The sequence below is a fragment of the Poecilia mexicana genome, unplaced genomic scaffold, assembly GCF_051168715.1.
Source record: "Poecilia mexicana isolate PSO_F unplaced genomic scaffold, ASM5116871v1 scaffold_18, whole genome shotgun sequence".
NCBI classification, from domain to species: domain Eukaryota; kingdom Metazoa; phylum Chordata; class Actinopteri; order Cyprinodontiformes; family Poeciliidae; genus Poecilia; species Poecilia mexicana.
In genome coordinates this window covers 2358941-2384706 of record NW_028263387.1, presented here as the reverse complement: position 1 = coordinate 2384706, position 25766 = coordinate 2358941, and the positions used below count along the sequence as shown (strand labels likewise).

The window sequence follows — 25766 nt, the reverse complement described above, 5'->3', positions numbered from 1 at the left end:
ATATATATATATATATATATATATATATATATATATATATATATATATATATATATATATATATATATTAATGATTTGCTGCAGCAAATCAGAAACTCAGACATCAGTTCCAAAACAGGAGTCAAAATTGCTTCTTATGCTCTTAATGGTAGAAAACACCTGCAGTCAAAATGCTAACCAGCGAGTCTCCCACCTCTCCCTGGTTAAGGAGGGATGAACTTCTGTCTTCTTCATTTAAAAGAACAAGACCATGAAACAACTATGAGTCCAACTGAAAGTACTCTCTGTCTCTAATTAGTAGACTGATTGCTATGAAAGAAGGTCAGGATTGAAATTATTGTTGTCTTTTGTTTGCAATACCTACCTGCAAAAAAACATGCTTCTAATACTTCTGCTTAAAGAAGTTTCTGGATCATCAGAACTCTAAGTGAAAGGTTCAGTTGTAAAGGCGAAGCCACTGGATGTTTAAGAGTTCCATTGCAGACTATGAATTGATTTTTCTACTGTTTCAGAACTTGCGTAATGTTGGCAGCAGGTGAGTGTGAGTACCTCTTAATTTACACTGTGCTGGAGAGTTTTGAATAACAAGAAGGGTAGCAGAGAAGATGCGTCTGTCCCAGAAAAACAAATTCATTAAATGATGTACAGAAAATGATTTATGTAGAAAAGAAAAGATGAGACCACAAGTCCTGTGTCCTGAAATTACTGAAGCATCCTGCTGCAATCTCTGTGTTTCTCTTCTCATGCACAAGACTGTTTACTCACAATTCTACCCAAGAACACTGTCCTGAATAAAGAGTGGGATCAAAACGTCCCTCAAGAGTAACTTCTTCTAATGATTCAGAAACAATTTGGAGATAATCTGTGGAATTTGAAGAAAGGTGGAGTGCTCTGTTTGGCAGGAGGGAAAGTACGTGGCTCAAGGATCAGAACATTGAACATTTTTGTCTGTTGCCTTGAAACTAGTCAAATGTTAACCTCACTAGCTAGATTTACATTACAAGTTTGCGCAAAACTTTGCAATTTTGCTAATGTTGAAAAAACACCATTTTGTAATTGCGGTGTTTCCTTTAAATAATAAATGCCATTAAAATCACATGTGAATAACTTTGTTCACACAATAAGCCATTCAAAAACATTGCATGGCATCTAAACAGTTACAAGAGATACATTCATCTATCAGCCATTAGAGGAGACATTGACATCTTGAGGTGTGGTAGCAACAAATCCCTTACATTTGCAGTTACATATGCGGTGTTTTGGGAACATTGTAGATGATGATTCTACAATGATGGTTTTAGTTGCCCTGTTTCCATTAAGCAAATTTATCTTTAGAATTTCAATTTACACAATGTTGTGGTCAATGGAAATGCAGTTACTGAGAACCAATGATCAGCAGAGAAATACTCAGGTACTAAGGAAACAGGAATGGGTCACTACTGGTCAGAATCTGTCCGTCATTCTCCGTGCGCTGACGATTTAAATGTGCATTCAATCTGCCCAGACTGTGAGTGACAGAACACAGGAAATGACCTTTGTTATTGTTAAGCAACTGTTCACACAGGCATGATCAATCACTTAGCTAACACCGTTAGCTATTGTGATCAGCTTAGCAAGTGGTGCACTCCAAGCAAGGTTGACCTGAAACTTTTCTTTGTCTTGTCAGCAAGCAGTGGTGGAAAGTGTACTTAAGTACAATTTTCGTGTATCTGTACTTTACTTAAGTAGATTTAATAATGGATAGTTTCTACTTTTACTCCACTACATTTTACAGTAAATATCTTTACTTTCTACCTAACTACATTTCTATAAAACTGTCGCATTACTCGTTACATCTAACTCGCGTTGCGCTTTTTGTCCGTTAAAATGTGAAGTTCAGGGACTGAGGGATATTGTTGTTCGGATCGATGACTATTGATGTGACGGCTCCACAGACAACATTTCACAAGTAAGATGGACATATTATTGTGTATATATTGTGATTAGAATATTACTTTACTGTATTTATGTCCACCGGCGAGATACCAGCTAATATTAGCTACAGTGTTTGGTGTAATACGGGTTCAGCCCCGCTATGAAGGCTAAATCTAAAAAAAATTATTATTCTCTAACATTGACTTAGATTATCTGACACAAGGGCCTATGTTAGTGTAACGGGTGGTAATTCAATGAGGCAATCAGGTTTCGATGAAATCTTCTTTTTTTATTCTGGAGAAGAAGAGTAAAACAATAAATCAACTTCCTCTTCTAATCTCCTTGCACTCCAGCCCACAGCAGCGCAGAACAACGCTGTGTGGGAAAAGGGGGAAGCAGAGATGCTATGAGGGCGGACCGAGCTACGGAAGCCCAGGAGACACAAACGAGGCAAAGTGTAGAAAGGCGACCCCCGCAGGCAAAACAGCAAATAATAACTAAATAAGATAAAATTCACATATTCTCAATATAAAATGAATTACAAATTATAATTTTAAAAAAAGTACATTTGTAACTCTGTTACACTCACCCCCACTGAATTTTATCGAATACGAGCATCAACCACACAGCGTACATCACTGAAAATAACACAAATCATAGATCACCTGGGGTTGACATTGAGAACACAGACAACTAATGTATCCCATAAGGATGAAGTGGTATGAGGGTAACGCTTATCCCCCAATCCATCAACTGCCTATAGGGTGCCTTGTACACCCCACAAGACCCCAACACAGTGTAGTACAGGCTCATTACACAATACAAAATGAAAATATCACGTCCAGACAAAAAAAAGTCAGACCCAAAAGATTATAGGCTAGCCGGTGAAGAAATCAATCAGTAAAGGCGGGGAACATTGATTTGCAACCAGCTCAAGCATCAAACTTGTTCTGAACATCTTGCCTGGACATAGTCTGTATGAGCCTGTTCACAGGTTTGACTAGGCGACCGAATCTAGACCTAACTTCCGTCTGTGCAGTATAGTCATCATGGTGCACAGTTGAGGTCTGGTCAACAGTGTGCAGAATAGCAGAAGCACCAACTGTATGGCCCACACTACTAAGGCTGGGGTCTGGGCCCCTTATGTCCACCGGGACGTCCACAACAGTCATAACAGCAGAGTCACCTCCCACAGATTGACTCGTCGTGTAGCCCATGGCCGAAACTGAACAGTCTTCAGGACTGGAGGTCATGCTCTTTAAGTCCACGACATCCCCCACTGATGAATTTGGCTCAGACAGCTGTGTTATCCATTCAATGGTTCTCCTCTCAGAATCCACATGCTCCGGATCAGGCAAAGGATCCACCACCCCTTCCAGAACTCCAGGTAAGTCCCCAACACTGCCACAATCAAAACCAGCACTTGTCTCATGCAAGGTTCTGTCGTCACTCTCAAGCGACATTTTCTCATCTCCTCTAAAGCCATCTGCTTCCGGGACTGAGGATGCAGAAAGTGAGATGGCAGAAGTAGAATCAGATATGTCATATGAGGGATCCACTGGGAGGAAACTGACCTGCATCAACATGTTCCTGTGAACCACCTTTTTCTGTCCAGTGACTGTGTCACAGATCTTATACGTATGTGTCGTTGGATTAATTTCCATCACAGTGTAGATGGTCGATTCCCACCGGTCAGCAAGCTTCCTCTTACCCCTCTCTTTTCTGTTAGCTAAGAGCACTCTGTCGCCGACAGCAATACTAGTGCCTTTCACTTTCCGGTTGTACAATCGAGCATGTCGTCTCTGTTCTTTTGAAGCATGGTCCTGAGCAATTGTCATTGCCTCCTTCAGGTCATCGGTAAGACATGCCACATACTTGTCATAGTTCCCCACAGCAGAGTCATCAAGGACTGTTTGAAAGAGGACATCGACAGGCAGGCGAGGGACCCGGCCAAACATGAGGTAAAAGGGGGGATAACCCGTTGTCTCATGAACCGCACAGTTATACATAAAGGCCAGTGTCTGTAAACGTCGTGGCCAGTCAGCTTTCTCTTCAGGGGACAGTGCACGGATCATGCCACCTAAAGTTCGATTGAACCGCTCCACACTTCCGTTCCCCATCGGATGATATGGTGTCGTGTGCGTCTTTCTGACACCTGAGACTCTGAGGAGCTCACTTATCAGCTGACTTTCAAAATTAGCCCCTTGGTCACTATGAATCCTCTCAGGAAAGCCAAAGACACAGAAATATTGGTCCCAGAGAACCCTTGCCACCTGCTTAGCTGTCTGGTCTCTACATGGAAATGCTTGAGCCATTTTTGTGAAGTGGTCAGTAATCACCAAGACGTCAACAGATCTGTTTCTGGAATCTTCGGCTGACCAAAAATCAATACATACAAGTTCAAGCGGTCTGGTTGATGTTATAGTTTCCAATGGAGCTCTGCCCTCAGGTTCAATGGTCTTACTGACAATGCATCGCTGACAGTGTCGAACATGGTCTCTGACATCCCTGTCTAGAGTCAGCCAGAAAAATCTCTGCCTTGTCAAGCCGAGGCTCCTGAACTGAGCTTGATGGCCTGCTCTGTCATGAACTCCATGAAGTACCTCAGTCTTGAGCGAGTCAGGTACAATATACTGGAATCGTTTCGCTTTGGTTTTCTGGTCCCGAGAAATCCTGTATAGCACACCGTTTCGTACAGTTAGTTTATCCCAGTGCTTTAGATACTTTGTCACAGAGACTGACTCTGTAAACCTCTCTCTTCTAGAGGGTCTTCTACGCCTCTCAACATAGTGTAGAACACGAGAGAGAGTTCTGTCTTCCAACTGTCTGTCACGGAGTTCACATTCAGTGTAGGTGGGTAAGGTGTTTTGACCAGATGGAATGAGCTGAGGCAGATGATGGACCATTTCAACGGCACGGGTTCTCGCACCAGCATCCCACTCCACTTGTGAGTGTAACACAGCAGACACATCCTCCATTGCAACAGACTGAGGGAGGAGTTGTAGTGGGCTGCATGTTGACTGACTGTTAACACTCACTGAGGAAGATTCTTTCTGACCACTGGACGATCGAAAGGCAGTCTGTATTGAGGAGTTTGAGACATCTTTAACTTCAGCGAGAAGACTGGCATAGGGTTCAGTGAGCAGCCTGTGGCCAACAGTCTCCCGAACAAATGGCTCACGACTCAGAGCATCTGCCACAATATTCTGTGGGCCTGGGATGTACTTGATGTCAAAGTTGTAACTTGCCAATTTAGCCACCCAACGTTGCTCACAACAGTCCAGTTTAGGCTTAGTCAGGATATGAGTTAATGGATTGTTATCGGTCCAGACTGTGAATTTATGGCCTTTCAACCAGTGGCTGAACTTGTCACAGACGGACCATTTCAATGCCAGAAACTCCAACCTGTGAGCTGGATAGTTCTTTTGTGACCGGGACAGAGACTTGCTGGCAAAAGCAATGGGCCTGGCTCGTACCTCACCCTGCCGAACCTGAGACAGAACAGCACCTATGCCATCCAGGGATGCATCAGTGGACAACACGAAAGGACAGGTGAAATCCGGGTGGGCCAAGACAACACTTTGTGTCAGTGAGGACTTCAGTTGTTCAAAGGCTTGTTCTTGTGATGTAGTCCAGTCAGAAGCTTTCAACTTTCTGGATGGCAGTTTATTCTGATGACATTTGCCTTTCCTTTTGTCACCCTTTAACAAATCAAACAGCGGCTTGGCGATGGCAGAGTACCTGGGCACGAAATGTTGATAGTAGTTTATCATCCCCAGAAAGGATCTTATCCGCTTCTGAGAAGGAGTCACACCATCTGATTCCATGAGTTGAGCAGTTGTCATGTTGGTAATGACCTCGACTTTACTTGGGTCTGTTGAAACACCAGCTTCACCAACAATGTGACCAAGAAACTTGACAGATCTCCTCAGAAAGAAGCACTTCTTGGGAGCCAGTTTCAAATTGTGGCAATGCAACCTGGCAAACACCATCTCCAGGCGCCGCAAGGCAGATTCCTCATCAGGTGCAAAAACCAACAAATCATCCAAATAGCACAGTAAGGTCAGGTAGTTCTGGTCTCCGAATATGCTGGTCATCATGCGCATAAAGCTACCAGGGCTATTGCACAGACCCTGTGGCAGACGGTTGTATTCATATAAGCCCATAGGAGTGGTAAAGGCTGAATACTTCCTGTCATCCTCGTGGAGTGGCATGTTATAAAACCCAGAGGTCAAATCCATGGTACTGAACAGACTGTTTCCCCCCAATGCTGCCAGACAGTCTGCCTGATGGGGAAGAGGATGGGCATCCCTCAGGGTTCTCTTGTTCAACCAGCGGAAGTCTGTGCAGATACGAAGATCTCCATTCTTCTTCCACACTAGCACTAGAGGTGATGCATACTCGCTTGTGGATTTCCTGATGATCTCCTTCTCTTCCATCTCACTCAGGACTTGCCGCAGTTTCTGATACTGGCCAGGGGGTACTCGCCTGTATGGAAGCCGGAAGGGTCTAGTGTCAGAAAGGTTAATACGATGCACAAACCCCTTTGCTTCCCCACAGTCAAGATGGTGGCGGGAAAACAAACTCTCATACTGCAAAACAAGATTAGCCATTCTTGTCCTGCAGTCCTCAGAAACTTCACAAGACTCAATATCAACATCACTGAGCCCAACTGATCTGAGCATCTCTTTGACCAAACCGGCATCCGCAGTTGGTGGCATGACAGATTGTCCAAAACTAGCAAGTTGAATCTTTGAGCACTCTACACCATCCATGTCCTCCAATGCTACAATGGGGTAAACATCAGCTAGCTTTGTGTTGCGTCTCAATAACACAGGTCTTTCAGACATGTTAATGAGCTTCAATGGAACCCACCTGTCTCCCCATAATGAAGTCACAAGCTTAGCAACCAGAACACCCCGGGGTGCTGAGCGGGATGACGTGGGCTCTATCATGATGGTGCTACCTGGAGAAACAGAAGTGTTTCCGGGTAGTTTCCCCCACACGAGATACTCTCGCCCAGGCTCAAGGTAGGTAGCTGAGTTACACTTTACAGTACCAACCTTATCAGGAGCATTTCCATCCTTCCACGGATTAAGACCAGACAGCATGGACAGGAAACGTTCAGTTTCTGGATCCCCAGGAGGACACGGGGTGGACACCGTCTTCCAGTAGGACTCACACTGCTTGGATTGATGCAGGATGTGTTTTATGACATTGGTGCCTAGTATCAAGTCATCATGCTGACCTGGAACAACGAGCGTTGGAACCACCATTTTACAGCCATATACTTCCATCTCCACATCAAAAGCGCCCTTAGGCTTAACTCGAAGTCCGCCACATCCAACAAGAACCACATCCACATCAACTATGTTTTGGTCAGTTATCACTCCAGCCTCTTTCAGCTTCATTTCAGCTGCCTCACTGATGCTGCAGGCCATTGAACCACTGTCCAGCATTCCGCCCATTTTAAATGTCCCACCCATGTTCACAGAGGTGTAGAAAAGACTGTCACTGCTGCTAACTCTGTGAACATTCTGATAGACAACGACTCCTGAGCTACTACATAAACTCTTCTCCGAAGCGTATACAGTCTCAGCATCTGACATGTCATCAGTTTGGGAGTTGGTAGTGTGACCTGCACTGCCTCCCTCCGAATACAGGTCCACTAGTTTCCCTCCGACTGGGACTGGGAAGGAGTTTTCATGGGGCAGTTCAGTTTGGTGTGACCAGGGGCGAAACAAACAAAACACAGTCTCTCAGACATGCAGTGCGAAGTAGTGGTGTGACCTGAGTTATTACAGACTTTGCAACCTGCCTCTCTGCTGCGTTGTTCACGAGGCACATGCTGGAACCTCCCACCCCGGGTAGGGCGAAAAGTATTGCGTTGCGGCATCCTCTCCATCATCTGCTGAAACATGTCGACCATTCGATTGAGAAACCTCTCCTCTGATTGCTGAAGATGTTGTGTAACAAGGGGGACTGAGTCTGTGCTTCTAGTGTCCTGAGGACCACCCTGACAGGAAGCTGTTGTAGACTGGCATGAAGAGTGATGTTGAGATTGGAGAAAGGAGGGTGAAGGTAATGAGCTAGGAGGAGAGTAACAATGCTCATAAGCTGCCAGGCCAGGTGACACTGGAATAGGCTGCTCTGGGTTGATGGCAGCAACCTGGCTTCTTAGCTGTGGAGCACCAGTCGCTCTGCTAGCTGCCCTCAACTCTCTCTGGTAGTCATCAATCCTTAACTGAACATCACGCGAAGTCCACTCATGAGCTGGCTTGCACTTCAAAATGCAGGATAACTCTGGGTCAGGACAGTGTTTGACGAACATGAGAGCCACCTCATCATTCATGTTTTCCGTCTGCTTCCCACGTTTACGCTGACCCTCAAGAGCTAAGTCTGCTGCCTTGTTTAGTCTTATCCAATAATCAACAGGATTCTCCCTGTGTCTGGGCAGAGTAGCATAGAAATCGGCGAGGGGGAGACACGATGGGGTTTCACTGAAGTAATGGAGAAGAACATCATATATCAGTGCAGGATTCTTTTTAACATCAAGTGAAGGATCACTGCGTAATGCAATCTGCACCACATCCTTTGCTTTGCCCATTAAGTGACACATGATCTCTTCTCCTTGACCACAGGTAGGTATTTCTTGTTTTCTGAGGTGCATTTTAGTCAAGTCAATCCAGTCACGGATTGAACATTTGTCAGTATGGTCGCCTCGATATGTCTGAAGCACTCTATCAGGTTTAACATGGACTGTCACATGAGATAGTTCATGTCTGTCACTGTCACAGCATGAGTTCTGAGTGACACTAGAAGGCTGAGGTTCACTGTTCATATTTACAACACCAGCTGACATTAGTCTAGAAACAATTGATTCACCAATTCGTGCACCTAACTGCCCAACCATGTCTGTAAGGTGATGAAGGGCATCAACATCACTGCAGGGTGTGGAAGTAGGGGGATTCTCCCTCATGAACCCATCAGTAGCAGTACAACCTTGGCTCCTCCCTAGCCCTGATTCCGCACTAGCATCATATGTGAGGTTTGAATGTCCTACCGCTCCACTATCAGCAGTACGGCTGAACCACACTCCTCGACCTTTAGGCAATTTAGGAGTAGTAAACTGATCCATTGCTAACACACCAGCTACTTTTAACCATAAAATGTACCACAGTATTGCTTACAATCAAAGAAAAAAAACAAAAAAACAAAGCAGAATCACTTTTAATGGGATTGAAATAAAAAAATTTAGCACACCATAATATATATATTCCTTTTTGTTTTGTTTTTTTCACTCAGTGATCGTAAAAGAAAAGTGTTGTAATTCAGAGTCTCTTATTGACCTGACCACAAAAGGATCCCAAACAGTAGAATAGATCAGGTGCACAGCAACCACGGCGAAGAGCGTCAAGCTGATCTGTAGATCCAAAGGGTCACGGCACCAGTGTAACGGGTGGTAATTCAATGAGGCAATCAGGTTTCGATGAAATCTTCTTTTTTTATTCTGGAGAAGAAGAGTAAAACAATAAATCAACTTCCTCTTCTAATCTCCTTGCACTCCAGCCCACAGCAGCGCAGAACAACGCTGTGTGGGAAAAGGGGGAAGCAGAGATGCTATGAGGGCGGACCGAGCTACGGAAGCCCAGGAGACACAAACGAGGCAAAGTGTAGAAAGGCGACCCCCGCAGGCAAAACAGCAAATAATAACTAAATAAGATAAAATTCACATATTCTCAATATAAAATGAATTACAAATTATAATTTTAAAAAAAGTACATTTGTAACTCTGTTACATTAGAAATGAAACAATATAACACATATTATAAAACTTATATTATGTGTTATAACATTCACCGGCAAAGTTTACACAGGTGGTAAAGACTATTATTTATATTCTTTCACTCTGTCAAAAGTAAGATACATCCTAAATCTTCCGTTTTTGTTTTGAAAGTTTCCTAAAGACACGATGTGAGGAAGAAGAGGGAGATATCTATAAAGAGAGACAGATTCACTGCAGCACGGATGAATCTCGCATTTTGGACTCGTCGGCTGAAAAACATATATGTGTGTGTGTGTGTGTGTGTGTGTGTGTGTGTGTGTGTGTGTGTGTGTGTGTGTGTGTGTGTGTTATTCACTATTAATCATTATTTATTTGTGCCATTATTAATCTTTATTTATTAGTGTTTGTATAGTTATATAAATATATATTGATATTACTAAATAATTTATTAAATAAATTATGAACGGCTGTGTGCTTTGTAATATGCTCTTCATACATCGATATCAGAATATTCCATCCCTATTCTATTGTTATAGCCACTAAGCATATTTAAATATGATGAACTATGTATTAAAAACTAGAGGTGTGCCGATCGATCGGTCACCGATCACAATCGGGCCGATTTTCGTGAAAAAGTGCATGATCGGTGATCGGCGATCATTGCCTCTTTTACCGATACCCATCATCTCATTTCGCAACCTGCTTGTGCAGCTGGTCTCCTCTTTCCTTCACACTGCGCAAACGCGCAGCAACAAATCCTAAGCGATGTGGAACTATAACGCACTGAATGAATGGGGAAGTTTGCGTGTTGCGGCGGAAAATTGAAGCAGGTCAAAATGCATCAACACAACGAAGCTAATACGACATAAAAACAAAGCCATACTTGACGGAGTTTGGCTACATCGAGGCTCACTGCAGTAAAAAAGACATACGGAGGATCAGACAGCAGGTAAAGCAGCGCACAGCTACAAACACTCACCTGGATTAGCATGACGGTCAGAAAGCTAAACAAATAACCCGCAAAATTATTTGTCTTCGTCCTGCGATGTAAGACGCTGGTTCTGCTCTGGCTGCTGAACCGCTGCTACGCTACAGGTAGTAATATTTCACAGACTGAGCGCCGCTTCTGCTCCACCTGGTAGTGACTCTCACACCGAACCTGCTTAAAGCTGCAGCATCTAACTTAAAAAATAAATTTTACATATGTATTAAAACGTTCGCTGTCCTAACATGAGACAGATAATCTCTGAAAAAATAATCGATCTCCTCCCTGTTCTGCATAATTTCTCCGCTCAGTCAGAAACAGCCAATCAGAGCTAGCAGTAATCAGCTAGCCACCATGCTATCAGGAAGTTTTCATTCAGTAACTCTGGATTGTTTATTGTAATGGAACCTGTTTTTGCCTTTGAATGTAAAGTTTTATACTTGAACTTCTTGGCAATGTTGAGATGTTTTATTTTGGCTCTTTGTATTATTTAGCCTCTTCAGAGCCTTCATATGTTATCAGTCTGTTAAAGATAGTATTACCAATAGCAGTACAATTTGCACAATGCCTGTTTTGTTTAGTTTTCTTCTTGGAAAAAGTTATTAAAAACAAGTTTTTGTCTAAATTAAGGTGAATTCATGGTTCCTTTTTCCACATAATGTAACCAGTAGTGTTTATGATAATAATAATTATGTGATTGGTATCGGTGATCGGTATCGGTGTATCGGCCCTCATGGGTGATCGGTATCGGTATCGGGAGGAAAAAACCTGATCGGCACATCCCTATTAAAAACATACTTAAAAAATACAATTGTTTATAAATGTTGCTTTGATAGATGTTTGAATATAGTTTCCAGTAACAAAAAAGTGTGTTATGATCGATTAAATGCGCTGACACGTCATTGTGCCTGCTAAACACATAACGCTGAGTGGAGTGGTGTACCGCTCCAAGATGGCCGCCCTAAATCTCGTCAGTGACAATAGGCAAGAGCGATGCATGAGGCGTCTATCCTTATATTATGTCTATGGGAGAAGATTATTTCTTCTTCTTCTTCTTCTTCTTCTTCTTCTTCTTCTTCTTCTTCTGCTTCTGCTTCTTCTGCTTCTTCCAGCCAGGAGTATAGATTAGATGTCCTAACACCATAATCTTCCCATAATACCTGACTTCCTAAGAAAACTAAAAATGCTGTTAAAATACTACATCCTCAGATGATCTTTGCAGCGAATTTTTAATTTCTAAATTATATTTATTTCTATTTAACTCTCTGATTAACGCCTCTCTTTCCCACCTATATTTATTACATTCTAGAAAAATATGCTGCACTGTTTCTGACTCTCCACAATAACTACAAAAACCTGTACTATGTTTATTAATTATTTTCAGAGTACTATTTAGCCCCGTATGCCCAAACCTTAATCTGGATATAACATCCTCTTCTTTTTTTCAGATGTCTGTCTAATCGTCAGTAATATAATAACGCTGCATAAATCATAAGATATGGCGACATGTAAAATCAGCAGCGCTTCGCTTTCACAGACGGTGGGGATTTAGTCCAACTTTTAGCGTCTCTTGGAAGAAAAGCTTAAAGAAAGGTAAGCTCCGTGGACGTGATGCTAGCGAAGCTAGCTGTACTGACTGAGACATGTTGCATCTGCGATGAAAAAAGTTGTCACTCATGCGCTGAATTATTGTGTGGAGGTGTTGACTGACATGTCGCAGATATGGGACAACGCTGTGACCAAAGTGCAATATAGTGATATGACATTCAGGAACGATCCGATTCTTCTGGACGGATCTTGACGAAGTCCTATAGGGCTGAAGCCTCACTGAGAGCCATTGTAATGCTTTGCGTACACTGCAGTAGCTATTTTATCTTATTAAAATATATTTATATTTATTTAATTGGCGAATAAATAAAACAAGAACATAAGAACACAGAGCATGCTCATTGCTCTTTGTTTTCGTCACCTGTCATGGTGGCAGACATTGCAGCAGGAGGGAGGGTGAAAACAGTCTCGGTGCTCCTTCTGCTTGGTTACTTCTTGCTTATTGGGCCTTGGACAGTGTTCATAGTTGTGCGTTGTTAATTGCTATGTTTAATGGTGCAGACAGTTGTTATTTCTGACATGGGCAATCGCCCAGGGCGTTATTTTTTTTTTTGGAGATGGCAGGAGACCTCTGCGGATTGTGGCACAGAGATGAAAGCAAAACAGAATGAAGAGTTTGAATTGATACTGGTTAAATTTATTTCAGCTCTAAGTATTTAATATCTAGGTGTTTTTATGGGAATGTGGATCTTTCAGATCAATTTGAGAAGCAATTTTGATAAGTGCACTTAATTTTATTGTCATGTAGCATGGGGTGCTGGTCTTGATTTGGCCTTGGGTTCGGTGGTCTAGACTACAACTCTGCTATGTGGCTCCTTGGTTACATATCCTCCCCTGCCAGTTGGATTTCTTTCAAAATAAATGTGTGGCAAAAAAGTGAAGTTCATGCTATGTTAGGACAGGAGACAAGATGTTTCCATCCCTGAAATTATGATTCATAGAATCACATATCTAAGTCTAAGTAAACTACGTTACAGAGAGTAAACACAATAAAAACATGCTTTATCTGTAGCATTGTTCATTAAAATGGCACATTTCTGATGTATTAAAATTAAATACGATCGGTACACTTAATGATATTAGCGATTAGGTAATGCATTCAGCAAGTACTTTTACTTTTAATACTTAAGCATTTTTAAAAGCCAGTACTTTTTTACTTTTACTAAAGTAAAATGTTAATGTGGTACTTTTACTTTTACTTGAGTACATTTTTGTCTGTGTATTTGTACTTTTACTGAAGTACATTTTTTGAGTACTTTCTCCACCACTGTCAGCAAGGATGAGCTTTCTGTGGAGCAGAAATGTATTAACTGTTTTTCCATTAAAACAGACCCACCTATTTCACATTAATGTGTGCACAATACTGTTTACAAGCTTTGTGGCATTTTATTGTCATATACTAATTCACCACCATTCTCTCTCTTGTCCCCTCTCTTGTCTTTTTGTCTCTTAGTGAGCTTTTGGGACCAGAGTTTACAGAGACATACTACAACAAAGATGGACAGCCTGTGACAGTGACCAATCACAATTACACCGTAGGTATCAAACAGGACGCTTGTGTCAAGTGTTGGACATAATGTGATTTTGGGAAATATGAAAAATCAATGTCTTACTATAAACTAAGCTAATATAAACATAGCAGGTGGTCTTGGCTAAAACATTAATTCAGAGGTGCAACCTCCTGGTTTAATGTTTTTATAAATAAAATAACAATAAACTCAGTCCATAAACAAAAACTCACAAGACGGTCAGGGCGGAACCTGCCGTCGACAGTCTGAGGGGCCGACCACGGCGCAGGAGACGGACCCCAGAAGGAGGGTCCGGCGGACGACACACATACTTATTCAAAAAGTAGCAATTCCATAAAGATCCAGTCCGATGTTTCCACACTGTTTCTCCTCTGATTTTCAATGACCAATACAAGCCTCTGTTCCAACATCAACGGAACTCTTTCCTAGTGAGAGTGATATTCCATAAATGGAACACACATTGTTGTTTGCTTTTTTAAAATACTGGGACCAACATCCAAGTATGCCAACTCATAATGTCTGCAACACAACCACCCAGGGTTTGATTGCTAACCTTTAGGCCTTTGCTACATTTTGTCCCATTTCTCTTTTTCTCTGCCCATTTTCTGTCTGAATACTCCAAAATAAAGTCCAGTAGTGTCTTAAACAGAGGACTGATGCAAAATCTGTAATCCCCATCAACTTTTGGTTAATCATTTTGTAATATTCTTTCAGCTGGAAGTTCTTCACAGTTACAAAAAAATGTTTCCCATTTTAGGATTTAGGGATTGAGTATAACTGATTTAGTTTTTAAGTTTAAGGCACTTTTCCTCTGGCTTTTCTGCCAAAATCTTCAAAGAGACTTTTACAATCCTTCAAGACCAAAGAAATCTGGTCTGGTCTTCATATGATCCTCATCAGTTAGAGTTCTGCAGTCTGTGCTGCTTTACAAAGCCAAATGCAACCTCAACCCTGTGCAGCCCTCATTATGAACTAGCTTTATTAAATCACCATTCATAACTAACTTGTTTTCAGAACTGAACCAGGGATCTTGAATGATTACTACCATTGCAGTACAAGAACAGAGAAAACTCCAGACTGAAAAATGCCAGAGCGCTGAAGTCATTTCATTTATTTTTATTGTTGGTCACCCAGCTCATAATGTGGATGATATCTTGTCTGTGCACATGAAAGGTGTTTTCCATGCCGGAACCTGATACAGATGGCAGGTTATTCCAGCCTCCTGAGTGCTTCAGGACATTATCCACATTACATCCTGTTCAAGAAATCAGATTAATTACTGCAGGCTGGCAAGGAGAATTCTCACCGACAACTGATTGGTGTGTTGGCTCCAATAGAGCCTCGCTGCTGCTTGGTGTTCAAATGAAATGCCTCATTTCATGCTCCAGTGAGCTGACAGGGACGTTTGAATGAACAAAAATCAACATGCTGGCATAATTTCATTCTTCAGATGGTAAACCCTTCTTCAATATTAGCAGCGGGTCTTGAGGCCCGTTGGGAGACCTGCTTTTCAAAATCAGGAAAGGTCTCATATCTTTGTACTTGAAAATTTGAACGTTTTAATTTCTTGACTTTCTTCTCTGCTCCTGTAGCTTTTATCATAGATTACTTCAGTTCCCACAAAGGTAACTGAAGTAAACAGTTACCTCCTCAGAAGGAGTGCTTCCTCTTTAAGAATAGATCAGAAAGGAGGAGGCACTGTCTCTTCTTTTGCATTTTTAGTTTGATTCTTACATTTACTATTTGTAAATTCCAAAGTCTTGATTATTTTTCCAAATGTGAACATTTGTTCTGCACAATTAATAAGGAGTAGAATGATACACAATGTTAGTTATCTCCATTACAAATAAATCAGAGTCATGCAGAAGTATTCACAGCCCTGTTTTGGAACAAACATGTGAAAGAAGCCATTGGATGTGTTGAAAAACTAACCCTAAACTAGTGCCGGGTCATAAAACAATACTAATATTTTATTGGGGAACAAAATAAAATAAAAAATGACAATATTAATGATTAAAGTAGTCTTTAAAATTCAGTAAATCTAAAAAAATAAAAATAAAATACACTTACTTTTCAGGGGACGCTGAATATAAAGGGCATGCCACACCTTTCAGATTTGTATTCATTAAAAAATAAGTCTTTTTTTTTTCTTTTCACTTCACCTGCATTAAGGTCTGTCACTAAAACATGACAAAATTGGAAAGATTTCCATAAGTATAGACAGATGTGTAACATACCATAAATATTAAAATGAGTTTGATTCCACATACTATGATCTATGCTAGCAAAGGATTGTCGAAACAAATGCTGGCAATTAAGCTTTAAGTATATCAAACGTTGTGTTCTGTAAGTGTGATGTTTTTTCTAAAAGCAGCAGTTCCAGCTGTTCACCGTCTGCAACATTCAGGCATGTAACAAAATGCCTAAAAGGAAAGTCATCAGTGAGGAGCTTATGGCTGGCACACACTGCTATATAAAAAAGGACATTAACATGACACACTCTTCAAGCTTAATAGTGTCAATTTGTGATGATAACGAATTGACACTATTAAGCTTGAAGAATCATCGCTGTACGATGTGAGATTTAATGGCTGCCAGGCTGCTCTTATTTGCTGCTGCAGAGAATTCAGATTCTTTTGGATGGAGCGATATACCTGATTCTATGGCTCAGACGCTTTTGTTGTATCAAAAAAATTTCACGATTTGAAATATTAAAATGTGGTAAATAAGCCCAGCTCACTTTTTGCAAACATCATGTTTGAATAGACGTGTGAAGAGCTTTAACATTCACCATTTTCACAATGTTTAAATATTGCAGACAATGTTTTCCCCAGCTGAAACTGTCGTGAACAGAACATGATTTTGTTTGTGAAGACATGGACAGAAAAAAGAAAGAAGCACTGATTTAATGGTTTTGTCTTTCAGAATCACTGCTTCTACCACGGCCATGTCAGAGGACATCCAGAGTCCTGGGTGGCTCTCAGCACCTGTTCAGGAGTCAGGTACAGGCTGAGGACATCTGCAGCAGCGCTTCATTTTACAACAAATACAACACAAAAACAAAAGGATAGTTTTCCCACTAAAGATTCTGAAAACATAAAACGAGCTTTTTCTCAATTTAATATATTGTGGTGGAAATATCCTGAGATTTTTGGACTCTAAGATAAAACAACAGATTATTGGTTGAATTATTATTCTAAATTGTTGCAGGTAGTGCTCTGATTGGGTTTCCTGCTGAAGCTGTTTTTTTGTTTTGTTTTGTTTTGTTTTTTTGCTAATTTAACTCTGAGATCTAAAAGCTGATCAATCCAGCATGTCCCATATCAGAGCTTAAAACTCTAAAGAATTAATAGAAAAATGTTGATGTGCTCTTTTCAGTCTTCTTGTTGTCTACTAACCTGCCTTGACAGGTAGTGGTCAGCACTGTTAATGACTGTTAATCACTGTTAATGTTCTCTGATTTTAGAAATCAGTTCCATTTTACTGTGATATAATTCTAATTAATACATTTGTGTCAATTAATAAGGTGGTTTATATGTGGTTTAGTTTTCTGATCCACTTGAACATGTCAGGTTAATTTTTGTCAAACCACGAATATTTGTTAGCATTCCCAGATGTGCCATTTTATTCTCATTCTAAATATTTTAAATTAACATATTTTATCATAACCGGCCGATTTCCGTGAAAAAGTGTATGATCGGTGATCGCCGATCATTGTCTCTTGTTGCTGATCACCAAAACCGATCACCTGTATCTCACTTACAGGTGTAAGGTGTATCTCACAAACCCTAAGCGATGTCTTGTGGAACTTCAATGGTGAGAGTGAATGGGAAGTTTGTGTGTTGCGATGGAAAATTACTTTGGGGGTGAAGCACGTCAAAATGCATCAACACAACGAATATAAAATGGCATTTAAAAAAGAAACACTTGACGGACTATGGCTATATCGAGGTTCACTGCAGGAAAAAAAAAAAAAAACATCCAGATCGGTAAGTCAGCAGGTAAAGCAGCGCACAACTACTTTACCTGCTGACTTACCGATCTGGATGGTTGACCGGATTAGCTTCGCGGTCAAAAAGCTAAACAATAACCCATAAAATAATTTAACTCAACGAGCTAGTGGTGTAAAACGCTGGTTCTGCTCCTGCTGTTGGACCGCCGCACCGCGCTACTGGTAGTAATATTTCAGACTTAGTGCCGTTTCTACTCCACCCGGCAGTGAACTCTCACACCGAACAGCTTCTTAAAGCTGCAGCATGTAACTAAAACAAACAAACAAAATACTTTAGATGTGTATTAAAAACTTTCGCTATGTCCTAACATAAGACAGGTAATGTCTGAAAAATAATCGATCTCCTCTGCCTCCACCATGTGTTCTGCAGAATTACTCCGCTCAGTCAGAACAGGCAATCAGAACCAGCATTAATCAGCTAGCAGTGTTTTCAGGAAGTTTTGATTCAGTAACTCAGGGTTGTTTATTTTGATGCAATCTGGATTTGACTTTGAATAAATATTTAATCTTTTACTTGACATTATTTGATACAGGAGTTGTGAGATTTATTTGACTCATGTATACTTTAGGATACTTAGAACCTGACTGATAATTATTTTGCTGATTGCAGGTTTTTCAGTTGTCCTTTTGATTGAATAACTGCTGTATTGTGCCTGCAGTTTTTTTTGCATGTTTATGTCTAAATTAAGTGAATTTATTACCAGATCATTTTTTAATTTTGCAGGTCATATAGTAGCATTTATACCTAAAGCAAAAAATCGGTGATCGGTGGTGATCGGCCCTCATGGGTGATCGGCAGCAAAAGACCTCATTGGAGCATCCCTAGTTTTAATACTACTTATGTGATCCTCTTTGAGCAATTTGTTTGATATTTTCAAACATGCAAAATTGACCGTTTTAGACAGATTGGGGTATTATTTAAAATTTTGTTCTAAAGCTTGTTTTGTGAAACTAATCATTTTAAAGACATGTTGGTGTATGATGGAGGCTTGCTGCTCAGCAGTCATCAGGTTCTTTGTCCTGAGCCGGGAATGGAGCCAGATGCTGCTGTTGACAGCAGCTTTGATGGGAAAACTGCAGAGATGGAAGTGAAAAGAGCTGTGGAAGCCAGCAGAATGCAAATGCTTTTTTAACTGTCCAGTCATTCACACAGCAGTGAAAATGAGAACTAACCAACACTACTTTGCTGTTGGATGTGAGAAGCTAACAGGAATTTAATTAAGCCAGTAAATGTTGTTTAACGGTTCAGCTATGGAAAGTTAGGAAAGTATATTCATTAATAAAGTTTATTCATTCATTCATGAATGCTAATAGAATATTTTTAAATTAAAAATGCTTGCAAAAATAACATGTCCACTTTGTCTGTATGAAGACTATCATATTTCAGAATTCCATAAATGTTCAGAGGAACAAGCTCAGAATTCACTTCCTGACTATTCTAGAATTCTAGAGACTGTTACACTCATCATGTTTGTTGCACTACCTGTAACAAACATGATCAGATCCAGGAAAATTGAACCTTAAATGAACAATACCACAGAAAATATTACATAACATTAAATGTTATTTATCTTAAACTAAACCTAAATTCAGAAGCAGCTAATAGAGAAATGTTCAGGCCATTTTCAGGAGCTTCTAACCACCTGGTTTAGCAGTATCATCCTTTAGATCCCCTGATGAGTCCAACACATTGCTGTTAGATATTACTCTTTGATATTACTTCATTCAGTTTTTTAGATTTGATTAAGCACTGCTCTCCTACAGCATGATTATAGTTTGATTATGCTCTGTACGTTGACTAGGCTGTTAATACTGAACAGCAGGACAGCTGTCAGACTGATGTCTCCATGCTGAAGTTTGGAATCTTTACAGAAGAGTTCAACTCTTCTGTAAACAGTGTTCTTGTTAAACAAGCCCTAATCATCACCTTTCACCACCGTGCTTCCCGGTGTGTGTGCTGCTTCATCTGATTTGCTTATTTGGTTCTTTGGTTCTGACGGTACTCTCCATAGATGAGATTTTCCATGAATGCATCTCTCTCAAACAAATATGTATTTTGTAATAGATTCATGGTTGGTAGGCACATTTGACTTGGACCTTGGTTTGTTACTTTTTACAAAGGGAAATCAAACAGAACTTCTTGACAGCCATGTTCTTCACCTTTGTTTACCTCAGCTTACAGTTACCTTGCATTTCAGCTTCTCTCCAAAATTGGAACTTGAGTCTGGGAATAACATCACACCCAACTGCTGTGTTCCAAAAAAAGTTCTGGGAACTTCTTTTGCTGTGCTCAGAGACCAGGTCACTGACAAGCAAAATAATAACATACAGTAACAGTGCATTTCACATGCTCACTGTGTTGTCACATGAGATCTCTGCTCTCATGTGGTTCTCTAGTAGTAATTTTGTTATTTCCTTTCATATTTTTCTGCTTTTCAGTTCCCAGCACATTTTTCCTGTCACCAAATTTCAAAAAGGGTTTTTTTATGAACTCTGGTGGAATTACAGATTGTTTTTCTGGGAGTTCTCTTACAGCCTTGGAAACATAATGGCTGAAGAAAAAAAGAGAAAGCTACTGTATTGTCTAAAAGCATGGCTCAGAGCCCAGCGACAGTATGCCCATACGATCAGGCACTGTGAATGAACATAATAGCAAGCACAACTCCTTTTACAAAAAATAAATTGATTCCTTTTGGGCCTATTGTGTCTACTGTGAAGTAAACAGCAACTCTGGCAGAATGTTCACAGGCGAGGTGAAATACTTTTCATCCAGTCTCAGTTAGCAGTTATTATTTTCCATGGACAAAACAGAAATACATGTTAGAGTAAACTGCACTAGGTTCTAGAGTCACTCCATTTAAATTTAAAATTTACTTGTATTCATTAAAAACTGTCCTGTTGGGTAGAAATATTCAAAGTCATAAAGCAACATTTCATCATTCATCCATCCATTTTCTTTACACCAGGGGTCACCAACTCCAGTCCTCAAGGGCTTCCATCCTGCAACTTTTAGATTCCCCTCTGCTCCAAAATGTCTGAATTCCCTCACCAGCATTCATTCCTCTCTGCAATAGGCTGGAAACGAGCAGTTTATTTGATCCAGGTGTGTTTGAGCAGAGACGCATCTAAAAGTTACAGGATGGTAGCCCTGGAGGACTGGAGCTTCAAAGAGCTATTGTAGATAGTGATGGCTGTTGGCAGGAAGGATCTCCTGTAGCGGTCTTCTATTAAAGTGAATTTGAAGAAGCCTCTGTCTGAAGACACTGAGTTTTCCCAAGACAGTCTCATCAAGAAGATGATTAGGGTCAATCATGATTTTCTTGATTTTATGAAGAATCCTTCTTTGCAACGTCATCACCAGAGGTTCCACAGTTGTCCCCTAACTCTGCTCTTCCTGAAATCAACAATCATCTCCTTTGTTTTGTTCACATTCAAGATGAGATGATTGTTCCTACACCATGACACAAAGCGGTTCACCAGATCTCTGTACTCAGCTTCTTGCTCATCTCTGATACACCTGACAACAGCAGAGTCATCTGAGTATTTCTGTAGATGACAGAAGTCAGACATGTGCTTCAAACTATCTTTATCAACTTCATCTAGTTTTAAAGCTTCCTTGAGTTTTAGAAGAGAAAATGATGTTGACGGGATTGTGATATGTGTGTGTGTGTGTGTGTGTGTGTGTGTGTGTGCGTGCGTGCGTGTGTGTGTGTGTGTGTGTGTGCGTGTGTGTGTGTGTGTGTGTGTGTGTGTGTGTGTGTGTGTGTGTGTGTGTGTGTGTGTGTGTGTGTTGTTTTCCTGCTACTGCATGGAACCAGACTGTCTCTAGCTTGTTTTGGATTTTTATCCTTGGTATAAAACTGTGCCTGGTGGAACTTTCATTCTGCTTCATTACTGATTGACTTATAAGCTCTCTGTATTATACAAATAAACCTGGGTGATTTCATCTAAAAGTGCTTGGCAATTAATTTTTTCCACAACAGAATTACATCACTGTTGTCAGTGATGTAATTTCTTCAGAGCCTTAGACTGAGCGTTTGTTCTTCATAGGACTTCAGTTTTTCTAGCATCACTTCTCTCATTGTATTTTCTCTCCCAATCACTTTCCCTGATACAGGGGCCTGATTTCATTCAACTCTAGTGACACCTACTACCTGGAGCCAATTAACGGTGTGAATTCTTCCCACCATTCACTGTTGAGTGCCAAGGAACTGCGAATTCAAGGTGGAAGCTGTGGCCATGGCCATCACACCGCACAAACCAGCCTCATCTCAGACCTGGTGGTACCGCTTCACTCAAGGGTGAGTCTCCAAGACCAAAGTGTCCTGAATTGCCTCTGTTAATAACACTTTATCTGCAGTCATTCAGAGAACATCTGCCTAGGTCATTCAATACTCTTATGATTAGAGAAATAAAATTAATAGTTGGTGGCTCCCAGGAGCCATAACTTATAAACACTGATCAATTAATCATCAGCAAGTATGAGCAGCACTCTAAAAGTCAAGGATTTTATAGCATTTGTAGCATTTTGTGAGCTAACTTATTGTCTAAAAGGAAAGTCATAAGCAATGAAACAATATGAGACGCTACACACTGTCGAGTTAACAAGAATAAAACACAACAAAATGTTCATGTTTTCCAATGAAAGTACTTCAGAAAATGCTGATAGTGTTTCCCCAGTCCAGCAACATTTAATACACGGCAGCGTGTCGTGGTTTTTTTCTTTGGTGTACCAATTAGTTTTAGCCATTTTCCTGCACACAGTGTAAATTGTCTCTCCTCTGAACAAAAATATTATCTTGGACTTCTATATTGCTTGGATTATGTTTTTAAGAAGGTGTATTAGCTGTTCATTTATAAAAATAAAAATATAAAGCAGAAAAATGGCTCCTAAGTGGGCATTTTAGTGTCTGTTTGGACTGTAGGGGGCACATTTATTTCGCTAGTGTTATTTTATTTGTTTATTATCCCCATTTTTTTTGTTTACATTCGCTTGTAAACGACCTCATCTATCTGGACTCTTCATCTTCCTGCAGGGTTTTATCCTTCCTTCCTAACTTTTTATGTTCATTTCTACAGTAACACAACCTCCGGTTTTCCCAGTTCCCCCACAGCCACCTATTAATACTTGTTGTTATACAGAAATGCCAGTTTTAGCGGACCAGGAGACCCAAGGCTTTTGACACTCTTTGCATATAAAATCAGCAGTGTTTGAATACATCAGTGCATGTTATGGGAGTGAATGAGTCCAGTCTGTAGCCACAGCTCCACACAATCCATGCTGTTATTCAGATAAATATTGATTTAGAGTTTTCTGAATTACTGCTACTCTTTCCACACAACAAAATGTTCCTAATTGGATTTTTAACCCCATAAGCTTTTTTGGGGACTGTTTCCATGTTCTCCTAAGCAATTCAAAAGCATGAGTGAGTTCGATTGGTTCCTAATTGGCCGTAGGGTGGTGTGGGGTTCTGTCTGTCTCAGAAGACTAAAACTGACCACAGGTTACTCATTCTGCCTTCTTACCTGTTTAACGTGACCAGCTTGTTGGTTTCTGTTTCACTACCTGCTTTTTGAAAATTCACCAGAGATTCTTCATGTGATTAAAGTGGGTAGTATTATGTGTTTTCCTGGCACATAGGACCATTTTACAGCACACTCAAGTAACAATGCTATATTTATTAAAAATGACTTTAAAAAGTACTTTATTTAATGCCTTGAAATTGGGCTTCTGTCTCTTTAAAACCTCCTGCTCTTTCTGAAACTTCGCCTTCAGGAAGTCATCACAACATGGCTCCTATATTCACCCTGTAACAACATCTTTATCCGCATTACACTGAGAAGTATCTCACATGAGCTCAGCAGATGGGTAGTTCCCCCAGGTGTTTGCTAATTGCTGCTGGCTAGTCTGAAGTAATTGTGTGGAGGATTTGTGGAGGAGGGCTGTTCTGTGAAGCGGAAGCTTGGAAACTTGGAAACTGCAGCTTCTCCTCGCAGCTGCATCTGGAAGTTGGTGCTCGTTCCACCCAGGCTGTTTGCAAAGCTGAATGGTTGCCATGGAGATTCAAGAATTTCTCAAACATGCATGAAAGACTTAAGGCAACACTTAAAGTATGTGTTACAACACCATGCAAAGCTCAAAAAAGTTGATTTTACATAATACTGCCTCTTTAAGATCTTAGTAATCTTATAGTTCTTTAAGCTTTGTTGACACATTTGCCTTTTGACACTGAGTTTCATTAGACTGGAAGATCCACAGAATGTCTCCCACATTTTTACTTTTTAATATTCTAGATATATAAGACAAACCTGAATGCTGGCCAGTTTTATCAGAATTGTTGCTGCAAGTTGCTTTTTTGAGAACAGTTGGATCTCACCTCTTATTCATGGGAATGGTACAAGGTACAACTGTGAATAATCTCATGGTTTGGTCTACAAGCAACTAGAATGTCTGTTCTGTGGAGGCTTCCATGTCAGATTATAAGTACCTTTTAAAAATAATAGCCTTTAACCAGTTACTGAAGCTATTTTCATTAAGCTAACATTTCTTTATTAGTTTTTTTAATGGTCTGATGTAATGTTCTAACCTTAAATGTTGTGTTTTCACTGGCTACAAGCAGAAAAGCATCAATTTTCAGAAATGAAGAAAATCAGTGGAATGAATCTATATCCGTTTCTCTTTGTGATAGTTACAGAAATAATACACTTCAAAATCTGATTTATTACTTATTACTGTATATTGTATTGAAATGGTTCACATTTTCTTCTCTAGATCAGAATTGAAAAATCAGCAGAAAAACGTATTGTGCTGCAGTACTCTGGATGCTTCTTTTAGACTGCCCTTGACACATGGTCATAGTGATGATCATTGCACAATTTTTCTGCTGATATTGTGACGATCATGAAATGACAACTGCTGATCATTTTGTACCAGGTCAGACATATTTTGATACAAAGTAAATGGTACTTTGGTGGTTATAAATGGATGAGCTTATAAGACAAGGCAAGCTGAGGTGAATAACAGGAAGTAATCAAAACAGATGGACACACAGATGAAAACCCAAACTCAAACACTCAGGGATTATGACAGTCTCTGGAGTTTCAGGTCTGAGTCCATTTATACCCAGATTCCAGAAGCATTTAATGGCAGCATGTAGATATTAAACAGGAGGAATTCCAAAATGGAACCTTGGGGTACCCCACATGTGATTTTTATCAACTCTGATGTAAAGTTACCTATTGACATGAAGAAGTCCATGTTAATTTAATAAGACCTGAGCCGGTCAAGTATGTATCGTGGTCAACAGTGTCAACTGTTGCACTGATTGAATACTTGGACAGGGACAGTCTCCATAAGGCCCAGCACAGAAACTGGACTGAAGGATGTCAAAGGTCATTGCTCATTCTGGTGTAATTCGATATTCAGATGAATATCTGAATACAGCAGAGTTTATCATATATATTACAATGCAGCTAAAGTCAGTTAATCATTTAATGCCAGTTTATAAAATTCCAAATGTTGAAGGAAGCATAGCTGATTGAATCAATTGTCCTGATCAAGCATGCTGTGACAGTAGAAAGAAGAAGAAAGAAGAAGTCAGTGACCCTGGTTCATGGCCACTGACCCTGAATTCAGGCCTGTGAGACCAGCTGGAGGTTAAGGAGCAATTCTCAAAGGTTATATCAGTGTTCTCATTTCTATTGTGTAAAATATTGTATTTTTAGCTACATACATGTTTTCCATTTATAGTAAACAAAGTAAAAATATATTCTTTTACTTTTTAGTACCATTGGAACCAGCTCTTTATAAAATGCTGTACAAAAACAGGAGACTGTTCCCCAGTCATTTAGCAGTCAGGAGACTGCTAAATCATAATGTCTTATCATTTAGCAGGGTGATAAGACATTTATCACCCTGCTAAATGTTTTATC

At 40.3% G+C, this 25766-nt stretch overlaps 1 protein-coding gene across 1 annotated transcript in view; it reads left to right on the top strand.

The window, feature by feature from the left end:
• Positions 1-25766, top strand: part of adam19a (ADAM metallopeptidase domain 19a) — a 174986-nt gene that overhangs the window by 103461 nt on the left and 45759 nt on the right. Inside the window, exons 4-6 of the mRNA XM_088016099.1 lie at positions 13747-13828; positions 16748-16824; positions 21952-22135. Of these exons, the coding sequence (XP_087872225.1) occupies positions 13747-13828; positions 16748-16824; positions 21952-22135 (343 nt within the window). The remainder of the gene's footprint in view (positions 1-13746; positions 13829-16747; positions 16825-21951; positions 22136-25766) is intronic.